This window comes from Ovis aries, chromosome 25, assembly GCF_016772045.2.
Source record: "Ovis aries strain OAR_USU_Benz2616 breed Rambouillet chromosome 25, ARS-UI_Ramb_v3.0, whole genome shotgun sequence".
Taxonomy (NCBI): domain Eukaryota; kingdom Metazoa; phylum Chordata; class Mammalia; order Artiodactyla; family Bovidae; genus Ovis; species Ovis aries.
In genome coordinates, this window is record NC_056078.1 from 16,958,437 (window position 1) to 16,980,855 (window position 22,419).

The 22,419-nt window shown below is 36.7% G+C and overlaps 1 protein-coding gene across 5 annotated transcripts in view; it reads left to right on the plus strand.

The window, feature by feature from the left end:
• CABCOCO1 (ciliary associated calcium binding coiled-coil 1) overlaps window positions 1-22,419 on the plus strand; it is a 160,992-nt gene that overhangs the window by 94,116 nt on the left and 44,457 nt on the right. Inside the window, exon 6 of one of the 5 annotated variants that reach the window (XM_042241191.2) lies at window positions 5,847-9,918. The exons of the other annotated variants lie outside the window; for them this stretch is intronic. Coding sequence (XP_042097125.1) covers window positions 5,847-6,002 — 156 coding nt within the window. The 3' untranslated portion in view covers window positions 6,003-9,918. Of the gene's footprint in view, window positions 1-5,846; window positions 9,919-22,419 lie in introns of those variants that run through there. 5 annotated transcript variants of the gene reach the window in all.

A 22,419-nucleotide genomic window follows, 5' to 3' on the forward strand; every position in this document is an offset into this window, starting at 1 on the left:
CCAGCAGAGAAAATTAAGAAATATATGAGGTAATTCTTTAGAAAGGCTAATAAAATTGATAGAAAGACTGTTTAAGAAAAAGAGATGGCACACAATACAAGGTCAGTAATAAACTGTTACTGTTCAGGCGCTCAGTCATGTCTTACTCTTTTGGACCCCTGTCTGCAACATACCAGGCTTCCTTGTCCTTCACCATCTCCCATAGTTGGCTCAAACTCATTGAGTCAGTGATACCATCCAACCATCTCATCTTCTGTTGTTCCCTTCTACTCCTGCCTTTAGTCTTTCCCAGCATCACGGTCTTTTCCTATGAGTTGGCTCTTCACATAAGGTAGCCAAAGTACTGGAGCTTCAGCATCAGTCCTTCCAGTGAATATTCAGGGTTGATCTCATTTAGGATTGACTGGTTTGATCTCCTTCCACTCCAAGGGACTGTCATTGCTAAAGATTATACAGGCATTTAAAAGATAAGAAGATAATATAAGCAACATTTTACCTAAATTTTCATGCTAGTTAAAATGACAAAATTTGGAAAGTTCTAATAGCTCTATATCAAAGAAATTGAAATAATTAAAATATTTTTAAATATTAACAAAATATTTTCCACAAGGAGATTTCCAGCATATCTTCATGCTTATAAGAAAGTAATAAAACTAATGATGTATGAACTTCCTGAGTTCACAAAAAGATTAACATACTTAAACCTAGCAAGGATATTATAAGAGGAAAATTCTTGACATTTCTCCCTTTTGAAAACACATGCAGTCTGGAAATAAAAGCAAAAATAAACAAATGGGATCTAATTAAAATTAAAAGCTTCTGCACAACAAAGGAAAATATAAGCAAGGTGAAAAGACAGCCTTCTGAATGGGAGAAAATAATAGCAAATGAAGCAACTGACAAACAACTAATCTCAAAAATATACAAGCAACTTATGCAGCTCAATTCCAGAAAAATAAACGACCCAATCAAAAAATGGGCCAAAGAACTAAATAGACATTTCTCCAAAGAAGACATACGAATGGCTAACAAACACATGAAAAGATGCTCAACATCACTCATTATTAGAGAAATGCAAATCAAAACCACAATGAGGTACCACTTCACACCAGTCAGAATGGCTGCGATCCAAAAATCTACAAGCAATAAATGCTGGAGAGGGTGTGGAGAAAAGGGAACCCTCCTACACTGTTGGTGGGAATGCAAACTAGTACAGCCACTATGGAGAACAGTGTGGAGATTCCTTAAAAAATTGCAAATAGAACTACCTTATGACCCAGCAATCCCACTGCTGGGCATACACACCAAGGAAACCAGAATGGAAAGAGACACATGTACCCCAATGTTCATCGCAGCACTCTTTATAATAGCCAGGACATGGAAACAACCTAGATGTCCATCAGCAGATGAATGGATAAGAAAGCTGTGGTACATATACACAATGGAGTATTACTTAGCCGTTGAAAAGAATTGATTTGAGTCAGTTCTGGTGAGATGGATGAAACTGGAGCCGATTATACAGAGTGAAGTAAGCCAGAAAGAAAAACACCAATACACTATACTTACACATATATATGGAATTTAGGAAGATGGCAATGACGACCCTGTATGCAAGACAGGAAAAAAGACATAGATGTGTATAATGGACTTTTGGACTCAGAGGGAGAGGGAGAGGGTAGGATGATTTGGGAGAATGGCATTCTAACATGTATAGTATCATGTAAGAATTGAATCGCCAGTCTATGTCTGACGCAGGATACAACATGCTTGGGGCTGGTGCATGGAGATGACCCAGAGAGATGTTATGGGGAGGGAGGTGGGAGGGGGTTCATGTTTGGGAATGCATGTAAGAATTAAAGATTTTAAAATTTAAAAAAAAAATAAAAAACTAAAAAAAAATACTCATAAAAAAAAAAGAAAACACATGCAAAAATTCCAAATGAATTGTTAACAAATCAAGTCCAATGGTAAACAAGTTGTGTCTTTCAAGAATGCAAGGTTTATTTAACATTTGAGAATCAGTCAGCGAAATTTGCCTCATTAAAATAGAGGAGGGCAATCATATGATCTTCTCATTAGAAGAACTATCATTTCATAAATCTGACATCCAGTCATTATAAAAGTCTGTGGCAAATCTGGAATAGAAGAATTAATTATCATAATTATCATAATTATGACCGATATGGCATAATTATGGCAGATATTGAAATCTTTCCTCTTAAGAATGAGAATAAGGATCTCTCCTCTCATTACTTCTATTCAGGATATGCTGGAAATCTTAGCTAGTGCAATAAGGTAGGAAAAAGTTGAAGATATAGAAATAGGAAAGTAAAATTTAAAACTGTTATTTCTCACATTTAATGATCCAATTGTATATATAGGACCTACAGAAGAATTATTGCAATTTATAAAATAATTTCATAAATCAATGGACATGTGACCAATAAACAAAAGGTTTTTTGTATATTATCAAGATATAATTAGAAAATAAAACTTAATAAAATGACAACATTTACAATAACATCAAAAAACACGAGCTATCAGGAATTCTTTGGTGGTCCTGTGGCTAAGACTCTGTGCCCCCAATGCAGGGAGGGCCTGGGTTCTATCCCTGGTCAGGGAACTAGATCCCACATACCACAACCAAAGATTCTACATGCCACAATGAAGGTAGAAGATTGTATGCCACCATTAAGACCTGTCACAGCCAAATAAGTAAAATAACTAAAAATATTAAACAAGCAAAAAAAAACACCATATCAAACTGGAAGTCTGTAAAGAATGTGTACATAGACAATGGCAAAACATTATTGAATGAAATTAAAAGAATATGTAAACATATAGAGGAATATACAGTGGCCATGGACTAGAGGACTCAGTATAATAAAGATGTCAGTTCTATCCAAATTTATCTACATATTCAAGGTAACCTCAATAAAAATTCCAGCAGGTTTTGTACATATAATTGCTAATCTGATTCTAAAATGTATAAAGAATCTCAAAAAAAAAAAAAAACTGAAACAATCTTGAAGAAAACACAATGAAGTGTTTGTACTACTGTTTTCAAGATTTACAAATCTGAAAATGGCTGTCTGGGGAGGCCTTACAAATAGCTGTGAAAAGAAGAGAGGCAAAAAGCAAAGGAGAAAAGTAAAGATATAAGCATCTGAATGCAGAGTTCCAAAGAATAGCAAGAAGAGATAAGAAAGCCTTCTTCAGCGATCAATGCAAAGAAATAGAGGAAAAGAACAGAATGGAAAGACTAGAGATCTCTTCAAGAAAATTAGAGATACCAAGGGAACATTGCCTGCAAAGATGGGCACAATATAGGACAGAAATGGTATGGACCTAACAGAAGCAGAAGATATTAAGCAGAGGTGGCAGAATACATGGAAAAACTGTACAAAAAAGATCTTCACGACCCAGATAATCATGATGATGTGATCACTAATCTAGAGCCAGACATCTTGGAAAGTGAAGTAAGTGGGCCTTAGAAAGCATCACTACGAACAAAGCTACTGGAGGTGATGGAATTCCAGTTGAGCTGTTTCAAATCCTGAAAGATGATGCTGTGAAATTGCTGCACTCAGCAATTTTCAAAAACTCAGCAGTGGCCACAGGACTGGAAAAGGTCAGTTTTTATTCCACTCCCAAAGAAAGGCAATGCCAAAGAATGCTCAAACTACCACACAATTGCACCCATCTCACATGCTAGTAAAGTAATGCTCAAAATTCTCCAAGACAGGCTTCAGCAGTATGTGAACCGTGAACTCCCTGATGTTCAAGCTGGTTTTAGAAAAGGCAGAGGAACCAGAGATCAACTTGCCAACATCCGCTGGATCATGGGAAAAGCAAGAGAATTCCAGAAAAACATCTATTTCTGCTTTATTGCCTATGCCAAAGCCTTTGACTGTGTGGATCACAATGAACTGTGGAAAATTCTGGAAGAGATGGGAATAACAGACCATCTAACCTGCCTCTTGAGAAATCTGTATGCAGGTCAGGAAGCAACAGTTAGAACTGGACATGGAACAACAGACTGGTTCCAAATAGGAAAAGGAGTACATCAAGGCTGTATATTGTCACCCTGCTTATTTAACTTCTATGCAGAGTACATCATGAGAAACGCTGGGCTGGAAGAAGCACAAGTTGGAATCAAGATTGCCGGGAGAAATATCAATAACCTCAGATGTGCAGATGACACCACCCTTATGGCAGAAAGTGAAGAGGAGCTAAAGAGCCTCTTGATGAAAGTGAAAGAGGAGAGTGAAAAAGTTGGCTTAAAGCTCAACATTCAGAAAAGGAAGATCATGGCATCCGGTCCCATCACTTCATGGGAAAGAGATGGGGAAACAGTGGAAACAGTATCAGACTTTATTTTTGGGGGCTCCAAAATCACTGCAGATGGTGACTGCAGCCATGAAATTAAAAGACGCTTACTCCTTGGAAGAAAAGTTATGACCAACCTAGATAGTATATTCAAAAGCAGAGACATTACTTTGCCGACTAAGGTCCGTCTAGTCAGGGCTATGGTTTTCCCTGTGGTCATGTATGGATGTGAGAGTTGGACTATGAAGAAGGCTGAGCGCCAAAGAATTGATGCTTTTGAACTGTGGTGTTGGAGAAGACTCTTGAGAGTCCCTTGGACTGCAAGGAGATCCAACCAGTCCATTCTGAAGGAGATCAACCCTGGGATTTCTTTGGAAGGAATGATACTAAAGCTGAAACTCCAGTACTTTGGCCACCTCATGTGAAGAGTTGACTCATTGGAAAAGACTCTGATGCTGGGAGGGATTAGGGGCAGGAGGGGAAGGGGACGACTGAGGATGAGATGGCTGGATGGCATCATGAACTCAGTGGATGTGAGTCTGAGTGAACTCCGGGAGATGGTGATGAACAGGGAGGCCTGGCGTGCTGCAAAGTGTCGGACACAACTGAGCGACTGAACTGAACTGAGTACTGACAGCAACTTATGTTTGACTTCCCTCATAGTTCAGTCGGTAAAGAATCTGCCTGCAATGCAGGAGACCCAGATTTGATTCCTGGGTCAGCAAGATCCTCTGGAGAAGTAAATGACAACCCACTCCAGTATTCTTGCCTAGAGAATTCCATGGACAGAGTAATCTGGCAGGATACAGTCCATGGGATCGCAAGAGTCAGGCACAACTTAGCGATAAAACCACCACCATGTTTGACTTAATGATGGACAAATAGACCATCAGAAGAGAATTGAAAAGTGCAAGAAGAGAACCATACTCACATGGTCATTTAGTTTATGACAAAGGTGACAATAGAATGCAGAGGGGGAAACGGCCTTTTCAATAAGTGATGATAGATGGTGTATATTCCATAAGAAAAAATAATGTTTGTGTACCCTTAGCTCACAATATAAACAAAGATCAATTCCTTATGAATTATAGATCTGAACATACAAGTAAAACATATAAGCTTATCGAGGAAAACAAAAATATCATGGCCTTAAACAGGGTCACAGAAAATACTAACTGAAACTGAAAATGTTGATAAACTGTACTATGTTAATATTAAGAACTTTTTTCAACAAAAAACACAATTTAAAAGATAAAACTTTTTAGTAGATTGGAGAAAATATTTGCCATAAAATGTATGTGACCAAAAAAAAAAGATGTATACACAATAGATAAAGAACTACAAATCAGTAAGATAGAGGTAAACCAATAGGGGGGGAAATGGGCAAAAACTTGGACAAAGTCTTCACAAAAGAATATATCCAAATGAAAAGGTATGTCTGGCTTTATTAGTCATCAAGAAAATACATACCCTTAGAAGCTGACCTCTCTCTCATGATCTCTACACATTTCATCTAGGTGGCTGGACTCACTGCAGGGTCCTTGGATCTCAAAAGTGAAGGTTGCAAGAGGGAAGAAGCAGAAGCTGCCCAGTCCTCTTGGAGGTTAGGCTCAGAACTCCCAGTGTCACTTGGACCATGTTGCACTAGGGAAAGCAGTCACAGAACCAGCTAGGATTCCAAAGGGAGGGGGAATAAGCTTCACCTCTCAATGCAGAGAGTGACAGAGGATTAGTAGTCATCCATAACCCATCACATCTTCCCACCTCCCTTAAATGGATGCTTGTCCAAACTAGCTCTATCATCAATGTTCACTTCAAATCCTCTCTCTTTTATCAATTATTAACCCCCTAAACTGAAAATAGCTCTTCTATTTCCCCTGTGAACTCTTCATTTTATCTTTACCTTTCTTGGGGCATTTTTAAATTTCAACCGTGAATTATTTATATGTCTTATCTCTTCTACATTTTAAATAACATTATTTCTAGTTGCTTAAATAAGAAATTCATATTATATAAAATAATCAGCATCTATTTTGAATAATATGTCCCTCTCCCCACTCACTGTTGCTTTATATATATGAGGTAGTAATGTATCTTTATTGAGGAAGATTAGAATAAAATTTAAGCTTTCGAATAGGCCAATATTGGGTACTTCTGAAGGCCGTTGGCTTGCCATTTCCTTCCTTGTCCTTAATTGTGTTTTTTAAATACAAATATGCAAAATGACACTAAGTGATGTTTGTGTGTATTTTACCAGGCTCATGGTGGTGGTGTGCTGGGAAGCGGGGAATATCATAATAAAAGAAACACAATACTCAGGAAATGACTTTAGAAAAAAAAGGGGTATCTTTCCTCCCAGATTAGGATCTGAAGTGAAAAAAGTGTTAGTCTCTCAGTGGTGTCTGACTCTTTGCAACCCCATGGGTTGTAGCCTACCAAGTCCCTCTGTCCATGGAATTCTCCAGGCAAGAATACTGGCATGGGTAGCCATTCCTTTCTCCAGAGGATCTTCCCGACCCAGGGATCGAACCCAGGTCTCTCTCATTTCAGGGAGATTCTTTATCATCTCAGCCACCAGGAAAGTCCATATACACTTCCAGTTTTATGTGGAGTATAGTCTATCTCATGAACTCTAATCTTTGAAAACAAAATCATCCACTTTCCACCTTATTGGAACTTCCAGGGCTTCAAATTATCTTAGGATATTTTACTCTTACCTGGTGGCTCAGATGTTAAAGAGTCTGCCTGCAGTGCAGGAGACACAGGTTCAGTCCCTGGGTGGGGAAGATCCTCTGGAGAAGGGAATGGCAATCCACTGCAGTGTTCTTGCCTGGGAAATCCCATGGACAGAAAAGCCTGGAGGGCTACCGTCCATGGGATCACAAGGAGTTGGACACAACTGAGCCACTAATACTTCTCACTTTTTCAGGTTTTAATATAATGGTAAACCCTTTAACCACCTACCTACACAGGAGAAGCAAAATCTGACAATAATTGCATTTAAAAAAATTGTGTTCTACCTAGAGGAAATAGTCTACAGTTATAAACAGAAAAAGGTAAACACATTACTCATACCTTTGACAGCCAAAAAAAGTATTATGTGTTCAGTGCTATGCTCTTTATGACTGTTGAAAAATAAAAAAGTATAATATGATACCTGATATCAGAGAATATACAATCTACTTGAAAAGATAAATATTAAGGGAATTAACACAAAAGTTTTAGTTTAGAAATAAAAGGAAAAAGAACAATCACTGTGGACCATAGCAGCAAAATAAAATTTTGTTTGAGGAGTTTGGAAATGAGGTAGGCCTACAAAGAAGGGCAGCATTTAGAAAAGTTAGTAAAGAACATTCCATATTTGAGAAAGTGGAAATTAGTTACAGTATGAGCAAGGTCATAGAGCCAAGAATAATTGTTGCATTTTAACCAGATAACAGGGAAGAGATTGCTCATCTTAAGCAAGGCTACATATTGGAGACTGTTGGGAAATAAAATTTAGTGAGTAGAGTAGAGTAGATTATAACAGACTCTAAATGGATGCTAGACACTGTGATTCCGGTTTGGTGCAATAAACAACTTGAAGCCATTTTCAAACTTGACTGTGAGGGTGAACTAAAGGGAACCTTACTGAGTTTTAACATAGGAAAATTCTTCCTGAAGCAGAGTTGGATAGAAATCTTGTTTGCCATAAATTCAGCATGATTTTCCATAAAAAGAGTATTATTTTTGACATAAAGCAAAGGTCAGAGTTTGGGTGTGTGTTTGTGTCCATGAACACCATGATGTGTGTAGGTGTTTTAGTTTCCAAAGTCAGGGTCATGAGGCAGGTTAGGGCTACACAGTGTCACAGCAACTAAGCAAGCTGTTCATTTCAGTCCAAAAAGTAGTTCAATTCACTAGAAAACACCCAGTCCACAAAGTTTAAATTAAAACACTTAAAAATCATTTGTGAAAAGTAGCCTCAGTTTGTTTAAAGAAAGGTATAAAAATAGCATAGTTTTCCAAAAGGAGATTATTATTTAAATATGAAACAAAGGTCAGAGTTTGGATGTGTATGTGTGTGCATGTGTTTTAATTTCCAAAGTGGCAGTCAGAAGTCAGATTAGTACTACATCAAGTCAAACCAGCCAATCCAGTTAGTCATTGCAGTTCAGAAAGTAGACAGTTTACTGGGAAAAGTTAAAAAGCTAAGTTTTAAACAAAATATTTACCAATTCATTGTGAAAAGCTCCTGGAGATCTAATAAAAATTATAATACAGGTGTTATTTCATGAGCTCTAACAGCTTGTCACTATCTCATGGAAATAAATTTGATTAATCTGATGAGATACATTTCTCACAGAAAACGTTAATTTCTACCCAATGCCTGTATCTTCTGGGTGCTTAGAAATTGATTTCCAGTTCATAATAAAAAGTCCAACAAAACTGCTAAACGAAAAACTTTCATCAGTTACTTTTCATTTCATAAATATACTTTGAAAACATGTTGTTAATTTTACAGAAAGTCATTAGGTTAAATAAATTACCTTTTGGATACACTTACTAATGGAGTAACATAATTCCAATATATAATTTACTTCTAAATGCCTCAGAGTTTCAGGAAGTGTTAATAAAGCCCTGACTTCCTGTATCTTAAACCAAAGATTAAGTCTGATCATTGCTTTCCTGGGTCTTAGTAAAACAAATTTTGAAAGTTATAATGGACTTCTTGGAAAGATAATGACATATAGGCATATTTATAAAATTCCTTTCTTTGATTTCCAACTTAAATTAAGAAAGGTTAGGCCTAAACAGAAACTATAATGCCACTGAACAACTGTTATACAGTACTATTTAGACTGTACTCAAAGGATAGCTGAGAAAGGATACCGAGAGCCAAGCTTAAACTCTCCAGTTTATGAAGACAGAACAGAGTTGCAGGTGACATGTGATAGAAAATCTAAAGATTCACACTTTCTATTGCTAGCTTTGAAAAGCCAGAAAATACTCAGCATAGGTTCTAGTCTTCTGGTAAGCAAAATTGGCAGTAGATGGGAAGCAGCTTCTCCAAGCTGCAGGCAGTTATCTCTGATATATGCTTTTAACCAAAGGTCGTGCTATCTTGAGGTAAACTTTAAGCTGTAGGGTATGAGATCCTTCCTTTCATGTTTTTCTCTACATTTTTTTAAACTCCTGAACTGGAGGATGCTTCTCTGTGTTGGGAGTTTATCCTGTTTTGTGATTTTCTCCCTAGCCCATCAGGCTCCTCTGTCCATGCGATTTTCCAGGCAAGAATACTGGAGTGGGTTGCCATTTCCGTCTCCATTTTAAAAGGTGGATCTATAATTAACAATAACGTTTAAAAAATCAGAAAGAAGGAATAGGAGGAGGAGGGAAGAAGGGAGTGAGGGAGGAGAGCTAAATAAGAAAAAGGAAAGGGAAGAGCGAGGGGAAAAGGAGTGAAAAAAAATCAAATAGACTCACTAAAGATAGATGAAGATTTACCCTAAAGAGTTTAAACTATAATGCTTTCTATTTCTTCCCCTCGCCCAGTACCTGCAATTTAGGACACATGTCATTTAAAGATATAAAACAATAAAATAAAAAGGAAAATGATATTCTAAAGAGAGAAAAATGATAACACTGAAAAACTGGGAAATATTTAGAAATGGGGAAGAGTAGAAATTACAGTAGAAAAACCAAACCATGACAACAAAAAATAAGCATTAGAAAATCACACAAGAAATGTGAGGGAAAGGACATAGAGAGGAGAATTACAAGGGATCCAGTAGAGGTCCAATGTACAGTAGGATACCTGTGGCAGATTCATGTTGATGTATGGCAAAACCAATACAATATTGTAAAGTAATTGGCAATTGTAAAGTTAATTAACAATCAGTAATTTCCGATTAAAATAAATTAATTTATATTTAAAAATAAAGAAAAGAAACATTTTTTAAAAAAAAAGATAAACTGAAGTAACATTTCTCAGTGAAGGAAGACAGGAAGTTAGTCCAAAACCATTTGGCATAGACCAAACATCCTCATGGATGTTTTAGATAGGATCACATTTCAAAGACCTTTAGGAATGGGCCAAATTTCTTATGGCTATTTTGGACAGAACTAAAATGTCCTGCAAGGTGAAGAACAAAAGGTGTCAGTGTCCTAAATGGAAAATATAAAGAATGACAAACCTCAAGACATCTCCATGTGGAGTTACTGAACTTCATGGTTAAAGCATTCCAGCAACAGAAATAAGCCACTGATAAAGGAAGAGGTAGAAAGAAACATCGACTTAATTCTCCTTAGCAGTTTCAGATGTGAAGGAATTAGAAATAATGTCAATGAAGTTTAGGAGAAGAGATTCGATGTGGAATATCAGGCAAAGGAAGCCAATAATAACTGAAGGTTCGTCATTTAGTATATCTTATATAGCCATATGTCATTTGTATTAGAATTGCATTTAATAAAAGGTATTTATTGTGGGGAGGTGGAGAGCTTTGACTGTAGAGTTACATACTCAAATTAGTATTCAGATGTCAAGACAATATGAAATAAGCACAAACAGACAAAATTTAAAGAAGCATATGTCCCAGGTTTACAAGTACCATTTTTGAAAAATACGTTTGTCAGTACCAGCTAATACAGATAATCATCCAAATAAAAACTATAGAAATGGCAGAATCACTGGATGAGAGATGATTGATGAGTACTGCACTCACTTGAGCATAAAATTAAGGTCAAATTACTAATGAAGTATAAAACAATGTAATTATTATAATTCTTAAAAGAAAAACTACTTTTCATTGAGTTTCAGAAATAGTGAGAAAAGATTCAGTGAACACCACAGTATTTATCAGAATTCTGGGCATGAAACAGACAACATCTTCAAAAAACTTGAAGATCATTTCTATATATCATCTGTATGTTTATATTGGGATGAGAATCCCTGCAGCCTGGTGAGCACCACGTACAGTCAACAGCTGCTGCTACTGCTGCAGTTGCTTCGATCGTGTCCAACTCTGTGTGACCCCATAGAGGCAGCCCACCAGGCTCCTCTGTCCCTGGGATTCTGCAGGCAAGAATACTGGAGTGGGTTGCCATTTCCTTCTCCAACGCATGCATGCATGCCAAGTCACTTCAGTCAAGTCCGACTCTGTGCAACCCCGTGGACAGTAGCCCACCAGACTCCTCTGTCCACGGAATTCTCTAGGCAAGAGTATTGGAGTGGGTTGCCATATCCATCTGCAACAGTCAACAGCAGGGAAGGCATTATTGATACCTTTGACAGATTTTGTTACTACTGTTCCCCCATTTCTGCCTCTATAAGGAGGCTTATACTTGCCCATTTCATTGAAGTTATACTTGGTCATGACTTACATGAGCCAATAAAATGTGAGCTGAAATGTCATGAAAGAGATGGGAGGAAGCTTTTAAACCTAGTTTGTGCTTCTCTATCACCTGAATCCCAGAATGGACATCAGGAAGCAGCATCACAACCAATAACTAATATTAATTAATCCTTATAGTTGTAAGTCACTGAGGTTTAAGGAGTAAGTTTAAGGAGTAAGTTTTGTCACTAGCCCTAAGGCTGAAGAGGGAAGATCCAAGGGCTCAAGGTGTCACTAGAAGTAAGAAATGAAATCTTGAAAGGGGAGCCACAAAGTTGGAACTGAAGTCATAAAGAAGCACAGTGTAGTCCAGAACCATAACCAAGTAATAAGGAATGGGGGCAATAAATACCCTGATTTCTCTCTTTCCTCCTTGCCCTCTCTCTTACATCCTGCTTGTGGCTCTCTTTGGCCAAATCCAGCTGGAAGCAGAGGATTAAGGAATGATGCATTCTATAGGATTCATTGTCACAATTTTAGTATCCCATAGTCATTCTGAGATGAAGTTTGGGTGCAAAATCTTTACTAGGGAATCTTCCCAACCCAAGTATCAAACCTCTGTCTCCTGCATGGCAGGCAGTTCTTTACCACTGAGCCACCAGGGAATAATTCCAGCCAAAGATTAATTCTATGCCAAAATTGTTAGAAAAATAACAATCTAAATACTCATTGCCAAACAAATGGATACAACCAAAGTTATGCACAGGATCTTAAAGTTGTTTTAATATGAAACAGTTAAAAAATTAAAAAAGAGTAACAAAACATTCTACTCAAGGGTTTAAGAAGTAACAGTAATCACAGAACAAACAGAAGAAAATCATTAAGATAAAAGTAAAAATTAATGATTTGCAAAAGAAGAGCAATCGAATTAATAATTACTCTTTAAAAAGAATTTTCTTTTTTACTAGGTAAAATACTAGGTAGCCTAAATTTCAAAAACATAAAAGAAAAGCACCAATACAAAAGTAAACATGAATTAGAAAGCAGCAATAACCAGAGATCACTGTAGAGAAACATGGTTGGAAGGGAAGAAAAAATTATTAAAACAGATGATACTGAAAGTCTAAACCAACTAATAACTATAAGATAAAAACAGAAAAAATAAAAGTCTTCAGAAATGAAATATTTTTAACCTTCAGGTGATAGAGGTTGACATATTTAAGCTCTTCCAAGGAAACAGAAGAAACATTGCTCATACTTTTTATGAGGGCAAACAGTGATTCCAAATCTTGTCAAATGGGGTGGGAGGTGGGAGGAGGGGTTCAGGATTGGAAACTCATGTACACCCATGGTGGATTCATGTCAATGTTTGGTAAAACCAATACAGTATTGCAAAGTAAAATAAAGTAAAAATAAAAATTAAAAAAAAAAAGATGAGGCAAAAGAAAAAGTAATTTAAAAGAGAAAACTACAACTCAGTTCACTTGTGAATATTGGTACAGGTGACCTAAGTAAAATTTGCTCAAGTAGAATTCAGTGATACTTGAGAACAATAACACACCATGATCAAATTGAGTTATTACAGGAGTACAAGGCAGATCTATTCACATGTCATCCCTGAATAGACAAGAAGAAAAACTTTGTTATCTTCTTGATAAATATTAAAAAGCATTTGAATATTCACACATTACTTTTAACTTTCTATTTTGTATTGGGATATAGCCAATTAACAAGCACTGTTATGATAGGTTCAGGTGAACTATGTAGTGCTGAAGAAGCTGAAGTTGAACGGGTCTATGAAGACCTATAAGACCCTTTAGAACTAACACCCCAAAAAGATGTCCTTTCATTATAGGGGATTGAAATGCAAAAGTGGGGGTCAAGAAACACATGGAGTAACAGGCAAATTTGGCCTTGGAGTACAGAATGAAGCAAGGCAAAGGCTAATAGAGTTTTTTAAGAGAACACACTAGTCATAGCAAACACTCTCTTCCAACAACACAAGAGAAAACTCTACACATGGACATCACCAAATGGCCAACACCAAAGTTAGATTGTTTATATTCTTTGCAGCCAAGATGGAGAAGCTCTATACAGTCAGGAAAAATAAGTCTGGGAGCTGACTGTGGCTCAGATCATGAACTCCTTATTGCCAAATTCAGACTTAAATTGAAGAAAGTAGGGAAAACCACTAGACCATTCAGGTATGACCTAAATCAAATCCCTTATAATTATACAGTGGAAGGGAGAAATAAATGTAAGGGACTAGATCTGATAGACAGAGTACCTGATGAACTATGGACGGAGGTTTGTGACATTGTACAGGAGACAGGGAGCAAAATCATCTGCACGAAAAAGAAATGCAAAAAAGCAAAATGGCTGTCTGAGGAGGCCTTACAAATAGCTGTGAAAAGAAGAGAAGGGACAAACAAAGGAGAAAAGGAAAGATATAACCATCTGAATGCAGAGTTCCAGAGAATAGCAAGGAGAGATAAGAAGGCCTTCCTCAGTGAGCAATGCAAAGAAATAGAGGAAAACAATAGAATGGGAAAGGCTAGATATCTCTTCAAGAAAATTAGAGATACCAAGGGAACATTTCATGCAAAGATGGGCTCAATATAGGACAGAAATGGTATGGACCTAACAGAAGCAGGAGATACTAAGAAGAGCTGGCGGCAAGAAAACACAGAAGAACTGTACAAAAAAGATCTTCATAACCTGGATAATCACGATGATGTGATCACTCACCTAGAGCCAGACATCCTGGCATGTGAAGTCAAGTGTGCCTTAGCAAGCGTCGCTATGAACAAAGCTAGTGGAGGTGATGGAATTCCAGTAGAGCTATTTCAAATCCTGAAAGATGATGCTGTGAAATTGCTGCACTCAATATGCCAGCAAACTTGGAAAACTCAGCAGTGGCCACAGGACTGGAAAAGGTCAGTTTTCATCCCAATCCCAAAGAAAGGCAATGCCAAAGAATGCTCAAACTACCACACAATTGCACTCATCTCACACGCTAGCAAAGTAATGCTCAGAATTCTCCAAGCCAGGCTTCAGCAATATGTGAACTGTGAACTTCCAGATGTTCAAGCTGGTTTTATAAAAATCAGAGGAACCAGAAATCAAATTTCCAACATCTGCTGGATCATCCAAAAACCAAGGGAGTTCCAGAAAAACACCTATTTCTGCTTTATTGACTATACCAAAGCCTTTGACTGTGTGGATCACATTAAACTATGGAAAATTCTGAAAGAGATACCAGACCAGCTTACCTACGTCTTAAGAAATCTGTATGCAGGTCAGGAAGCAACAGTTAGAACTGGACATGGAACAACAGACTGGTTCCAAATAGGAAAAGGAATATGTCAAGGCTGTATATTGTCACCCTGCTTATTTAACTTCTGTGCAGAGTACATCATGAGAAAGGGTGGGCTGGAAGAAGCACAAGCTGGAATCAAGATTGCCAGGAGAAATATCAATAACCTCAGATATGCAGGTGACACTACCCTTCTGGCAGAAAGTGAAGAGGAACTAAAAAGCCTTTTGATGAAAGTGAAAGAGGAGAGTGAAAAAGTTGGCTTAAAGCTCAACATTCAGAAAACTAAAATCATGGTATCCAGTCCCCTCATTTCATGGCAAATAGATGGGGAAACAGTGGAAACATTGGCTGACTTTACTTTTTTGGGCTCCAAAATCACTTCAGTTGGTAACTACAGCCATGAAATTAAAAGACACTTGCTCCTTGGAAGGAAAGTTATGACCAGCCTAGACAGCATATTAAAAAGCAGAGACATTACTCTGCCAACAAAGATCCATCTCATCAAGGCTATGGTTTTTCCAGTAGTCATGTATGGATGTGAGAGTTGGACTATAATGAAAGCTTAGCTCCGAAGAATTGATGCTTTTGAACTGTGGTGGTGGAGAAGACTCTTGAGAGTCCCTTGGACTGCAAGGAGATCCAACCAGTCCATCCTAAAGATCAGCCCTGAATATTCATTGGAAGGACTGATTTTGATGCTGAAACTCCATTACTTTGGCCACCTGATGCAAAGAGCTGACTCATTTGAAAAGACTCTGATGCTGGGAAAGATGGAGGGCAGGTGAAAAGGGGACTACAGAGGATGAGATGGTTGGATCGCATCACTGACTCAATGGAGATGAGTTTGAGTAAACTCCGGGAGTTGGTGATGTACAGGGAGGCCTGGCGTGCTGTGGTCCATGGGTTCGCGAAGAGTTGGACACAACTGAGCGACTGAACTGAACTGTGTAGGAACTTATCCATACATACAACTGTATCCATTCTTCCTCAAACTCCCCTCCCCTCCAGGCTACCACGTAATATTGAGCAGAATTCCCTGTGCTACACAATAGCTCCATTTTAAATAAAGCAGCCTCATATTACTGATAGGACCTCTTATTAAAATAGGAGTAGAATAATACTTAGTATTTTAAAATCAGACATTTCCAAAATTAATTACAAGAATTCCCATTAAAAATAGTGATAAGATGAGGGCTCCTAGGGAGGATAAATTAGGAGTTTAATATTAAAATATACACACTACTATATATAAAATAAATATAATAAGTAAGAATTTTGCTGTATAGCACAGGGAATTATAATCACTATCCTATAATAACATACAGTGGAAAAGAATCTAAAATATATATATATATATGAATCACTTTGCTATATACCCAAAACTAACACAACACTGTAAATCAACTATTTTCAATTTTTAAAAATTTAGTGATTTATTTGTCATTTTATGACTTAGTTCAGTTCAGTCACGCCAGGCTTCCGTGTACATTACCAACTCCCGGAGTTTGCTTAAACTAACATCCATTGAGTCAGTGACGCCATCCAACCATCTTTATGACTTAAAGCCAGTCCAATAAGAGAATGAAATAAGAATATTATTCTGCTCAGGCCTCCATGACAAAATTCCATAGACTGGATGGCTGAAACAGTAGAAATTTATTTTGTCTTTGTTCTTGGAGAAGACCAAGATCATAGCGCCAGGATGGTCAATTTCTGTTAAGAATTCTCTTCCTGGCCTGCAGACAGCCACCTTTGCTGTGTGTCCTGACATGGCAGAGAAAGAGAGGTTGTGCTCTGGTGTCCCTTCTTAAACGGACACTAATGCTATAGGAAAAGGGCCCCACCTTTATGACCTCATTTAACCTTAATTTTGAACTCCAAACTTGGTCACATTGGGGTTTAGACCTTCAACATATGAACTGGGGGGGAGGGGGAGGGCATCATTTAATTCAAGAAGAATCAGTATTAGAAAGCAGAAGGAAAAGCGTGATTGGCTTTAAATTGTATGACTATTTACCTGAAAAATCCAAGAGAATCAACTGAAAACAAGAAAAAAGTAACATTGTATATGGCAACAAGTAAAAATTAAAGTATAAAAGTTAAGAGCATTTTTATGTTTAAACAATATAGTTGGAAAATATTTTGGAATAAAAACTCCACTCACAAAAATAAGACCAAGTTTTCAATAGCCATGAAAAAATCAAAAGAATATGATGAAACCAAGTGAATAAACTGTTATTTACTGAAGAATATAAATGAAGGCTTGAACAAAAAATGAAGCATATTTTCTTCTTTCATAGAAGTACTTAATACTTCTATATGAAAATTCACTCTTAATGTTTAAATCCAATGCAATGCCACTCAAAACCCTATTAAAATTTGTGACTGGGGTACTCTTATGATGAGGTATATATACTAACAAGGGAGAATATAACATAATTATTCTTCCAGCTGGAAGAATGAAAATGCCATGTTAATGAAGAGAAATTTATCCTACCAGATACAATGAAATGATGCAGGATCTGAAAAAGACCAGCAGGTCAAGTAGCACAACCAAGAGTTTAGAAAGAGCTGTGAGCATATCTAAGATTTTAATATATGATAAAGATGGCATTCAAATGAATTATTGAAATATGGAAAATTACTCATCACCATCTTACTCCTTTCATCCAAGAAAATGCCAGATAAAGAAAATATATAAAGTTAAAAAATAAAACCATAGTAGATCTGGATGAAAATATGAACAAACTCTTTTCTAATTTATTTATAATTTCAGATGAGATAGACTTTCTGAGCATGTCTCATAAGACATAAAGGAAAATATTGATAATTATAAAACCCCAAATTACATTTTAACAGAAAGATAACACATAGAATCAAGTTTGGAAATTTCTTAAATAGAAATGTTATTTTTAACAAATGTTAAACAAAGGATTAACATTCATAGCATCACATAAACCATCCCAATAGTAAACTAAATGACACAAACAGCATTCTATAAAAGAGGGGACAAATGGCCACTAAATATATGAAAAAGATATTCAGGCTCACTAATAATGAAAGAAATACTGACAAGTTAATGTGATACCATCCTCTCTTTATTGGATTGGCAACACTGAGTTAGCCTATCTGGGTATAAGAAACTAGACTCTATGAAAATTCAAATTTCTTCTCTGCTAGTCTGCAGTTTGTTAAAATGTATCAAAAATTTTAGAACGCATACCCTTTGACCTGGAAATTCTGATTCTGTGGCTTTATCTCAAAAAGGTAATTCGGTATGTGCAGATATATCTATGAGGACTCTCCTCCTAGTGTTGCTCTTTATAGTCATGAAAACTGGAAAATAGTGTCCCTGAATAAGAAATTGATTAAGCACATACTAGTACATCCATCGGAGAAGGCGATGGCACCCCACTCCAGTACTCTTGCCTGGAAAATCCCATGGACAGAGGAGCCTGGTAGGTTGCAGTCCATGGTGTCGCGAAGAGTCGGACATGACTGAGCGTCTTCCCTTTCACTTTTCACTTTCATACATTGGAGAAGGAAATAGTGACCCACTCCAGTGTTCTTGCCTGGAGAATCCCAGGGACGGGGGAGCCTGGTGGGCTGCTGTCTATGGGGTCACACAGAGTCGGACACGACTGAAGTGGCTTAGCAGCAGCAGTACATCCATCCAAATTAGGATCACATACCCATTAAATATGAGCTCTTGAATTTTCACAATGAGATTGACAAGGAAAGACTAAAATATCTATATCATATCATCCTATTCCTTACAGTAAATATATTTATATATATATATATGTATATAATATTAAATGTAGTAATATAAAAAATGGGCTTCCCTGGTGGCTCAGTGGTAAAGAATCTGCCTGCCAATGCAGGAGACATGGGTTTGACCCCTGGGTTAGGAAGATCCCCTGAAGAAGGAAATAGCTACCCACTCCAGTATTCTTGCCTGCGATAGCCCATGGGTAGAGGAGCCTGGCGGGCCATAGTCCTTGGGGTCTCAAAAGAGTCAGACATGATTTAGGGACTAAACAACAATATAAAAGGTACAGCTTTATTTTTATGTGCATATTTGATTACATAGGAAAAATACCTGGAAAAATATTTAAATATTAATAATATATGGAATTCTGGTGACAGTTTTTATTTTTATTTTTACTATTTCATATTGCTTGATCCATTTGAAGATGATGCTGTTTATTCTTATGGTCAAAAAATAGTAAAATCATTTTCATTGGTGGGAAGCTGATATAACAGGGGACAGCATGGAATTCTTTTTTTTTAATTAATATAAATTTATTTATTTTAATTGGAGGTTAATTACTTTACAATATTGTATTGGTTTTGCCATACATCAGCATGAATCCACCACAGGTATACACGTGTTCCCCATCCTGAACCCCCCTCCCTCCTCCCTCCCCGTACCATCCCTCTGGGTAGTCCCAGTACACCAGCCCCAAGCATGGAAATCTTTAGGCAAAAATACTAGAGTGAGTAGAATTCCCTTCTCTAGGGCATCTGCCTGACCCAGGGACTAAACTCAAGACTTCTGCGTTGCAGGCAGATTCTTTACTATCTGAGCCACCAGGGAAGCTCTGCAACAGGGAACATGTTACTTATAACATTTAGAAAATACTATTTTCCCATGAAATCATATAGGATTGCCCAGAATTGGATAACTTCCTTTGAAATCCCCTATAACATTATGATACCTGTATAAATTAAAATTATAAAAGACAAAATGAGATTTATAAGTTATTACTTTCTGTTATAAACTCAATGAAATTAGGACGTTTACTTAACTGACTTTCCTATAGATATTAATATAGAGAAATATGCAAGAAACATTTATTCAGTTGACCCAGTTGGACTTCAACTATTTTTAAATATCATAATATTTTTACCTATACTAATAAAACTGGAATTTCCAAAGATCCTAAATTTACAAATCACCCCAGTGTCAAAAACCAGATTCTTCATGCTGAGTGAAACAAAGCAGATGGATGAGTTTATTGCAAGGTTTTCAGCTTACAAGCCAGGGAACTCAAGGCTACGGGAACAATGAGTTCTCAGTTGCTTACAGACTAATGAATTTTTATGGGAAGAATACAGAAGTTGTTTGGCTTTTTCAGCTGGTTTGTTGCCTGGTGGTCTTCTTTCTTATTTGGATCAGGGTAGCTGAGTTAGGAAACAAGAAAATCAGAGATGGCATGAAAAGACTTGGTATTTGGGGCCTGGCTAGTGTCCTCTGCTGATTTCTAAGAAGAAAGAGCTGTGAGGTTAGGTTAAGATTAATTTTTGCTCTTGTGTTTTGACTGACTCCACTTTGTCCTTGGCATAAGTGACTCCATTTGGTTTGGTTCCACACTCATTACAAAAGGAAAGACTTATAAATTGACCATTGCATAAATCTCAAGAATAATTCTTACAATAGTTAAAATTTTCTTTGGTGTTCTCAGAATATTGAAGAAAGAGATTTAAAGCTGTTTCAAGTTAATTAAAATACATCTAAAAGACCTCTAGAGTTCAAAGAGTGTACAATCAAACCCCTTATACACAACATTTCTCTCCAGAAAAAAAAAAAAACAAACAAACAAGCTAGAAATGTCTGTTTTTATCCATAACTCTTTTCAAACAGCACAAGCTCAGTTTGTTGTTTTTTTTTAAAAGACTTTTTAATATATCTAGGATGGAAAAAAAAAAGCAGAAATGTTTTCCTGATAATTGTCTGTCATTCTGCTCCTTTCCTGTATTTTCTCTAATGTGTATCTATTATGATCAAGAACATTTTCTAATTTTGTAAATGATCAGCATGACTCAATAAAAAATAAACCAAAATAATTTTCAACACCTAACCGGTAATATTTTTAAATTTTCCTTGAGCTGGAACAATTAGATGTTTGAATTACTTACTCTGAATGCTAATGTATGAATACTTTTCTCCTGTTCCACATTCATCTCTCTATATATAAACTATTTAAATCACAGTATAATTATGGAATATGTTAGTAGAAGGAAGGCAGTGTTTTATCAATGCCTGTAAGCATCATTTACATTAGCATCTGTTACAGAATTGGCTTGAAATTTTATTTCTAGAGCCTTAAAATCTGTGGGTCACACACATTCAGTGTTTTTAGACTCTAATGTCATACGACTAAAACCATTTTTCAACCTTCCTTTATTTCAACATGCTTTTGAATGCATCCGAAGATATGGGTATTATGTTTCCCTGGTTTCTTTAGATCCTTTCATCTCTGTAAGTCTTCTAACATGTTGGCTTTTCTTTCTGTTTTTGTTTTCTTTTAAACATACAAAGTTAGCTCATACTCATGTTTATATACAAGGCCTTTAACACTTTTGGCATATCAATCCTCAGACGTTTGGTAATAAAAATACCTTTCTTGAAATATGGAAGTAGGAGATAGATCTGCAAGTGTTGCAACTGGCCTGTCAGTATTTACAAATCAACACCTAATGTCACCAGGTGATTGCAGATTTTTGGGCAAAAATATACCAGTTGGGAGCTAGCCTCATAAGTAAATTTATTAGATATCACCTTTTAGATATCAATTACAAAGAAAGAATAATCTATAATATTTCTATGGATTTTATAGAATGTAAAGGGACTATAACTATTAGTTTCTTCTATATGCTTATATAGCTAACCTGTTTGTTTCAGTTAGTATACAATAGACTCCAAAAGATTACTTCATAATTTGGATTTTCATAAGTTTTTGACAAAGCTGTTTCTACCAGCACAACCCAGCAGGGAACTGGAGAGCTACTGTGTTTCTGTCCAGGTTCAAGTTTTAGTTCAGTGTGGAGGACTGTGAAGCCAGAGCCAAGATTCTTTATTTCCTCCTTCCTTCTTCATCTACTTCCCATCCCCCTTCTTAGATCCGAGCTGGGGGCAGTAGGAGAAAGAGAGGGCAGCATATATCTAGGGTTGAACTTTTGAATAACACAGCTTTGAAAATTGGTTATATATGAGGGGAGACATAGAGAAGATAAGTAAATGTATCAAGAACAATGGAGAGGAAGTTATACAAGTAGTAAGGGGGAGGACTACTTGGTTTTGGAGTTATCAGTTTGAACTAATGAGTTTTAAGATAGGTGGGTGGACAGATAGGTGGATATATAGACAGGTCGGTAGGTAGATAAACACACAGAGAATAGTATAGTGTGATGTAATGTAAATTTTTTCTAATTTTGTCTGCTGAGAGGACCCTTAGTAACAATGAACACGCTAAGCACCAAGTTCTTCGTTTCTAAATACAGTGGCACAATAAAAGAAACTAAGGCTCCATAAACATCTGACTTGGCTATAGGGAAGGAAAAAATAGTGGTTCTGGAATGTGTTATTGTTCCAGAAAGGAAAGAAGTATACAAAGAGTGATGGGGCCTTGTCCATTGACACAGGCTCTAGTTTGAAGGATCACCTGCTGGCCA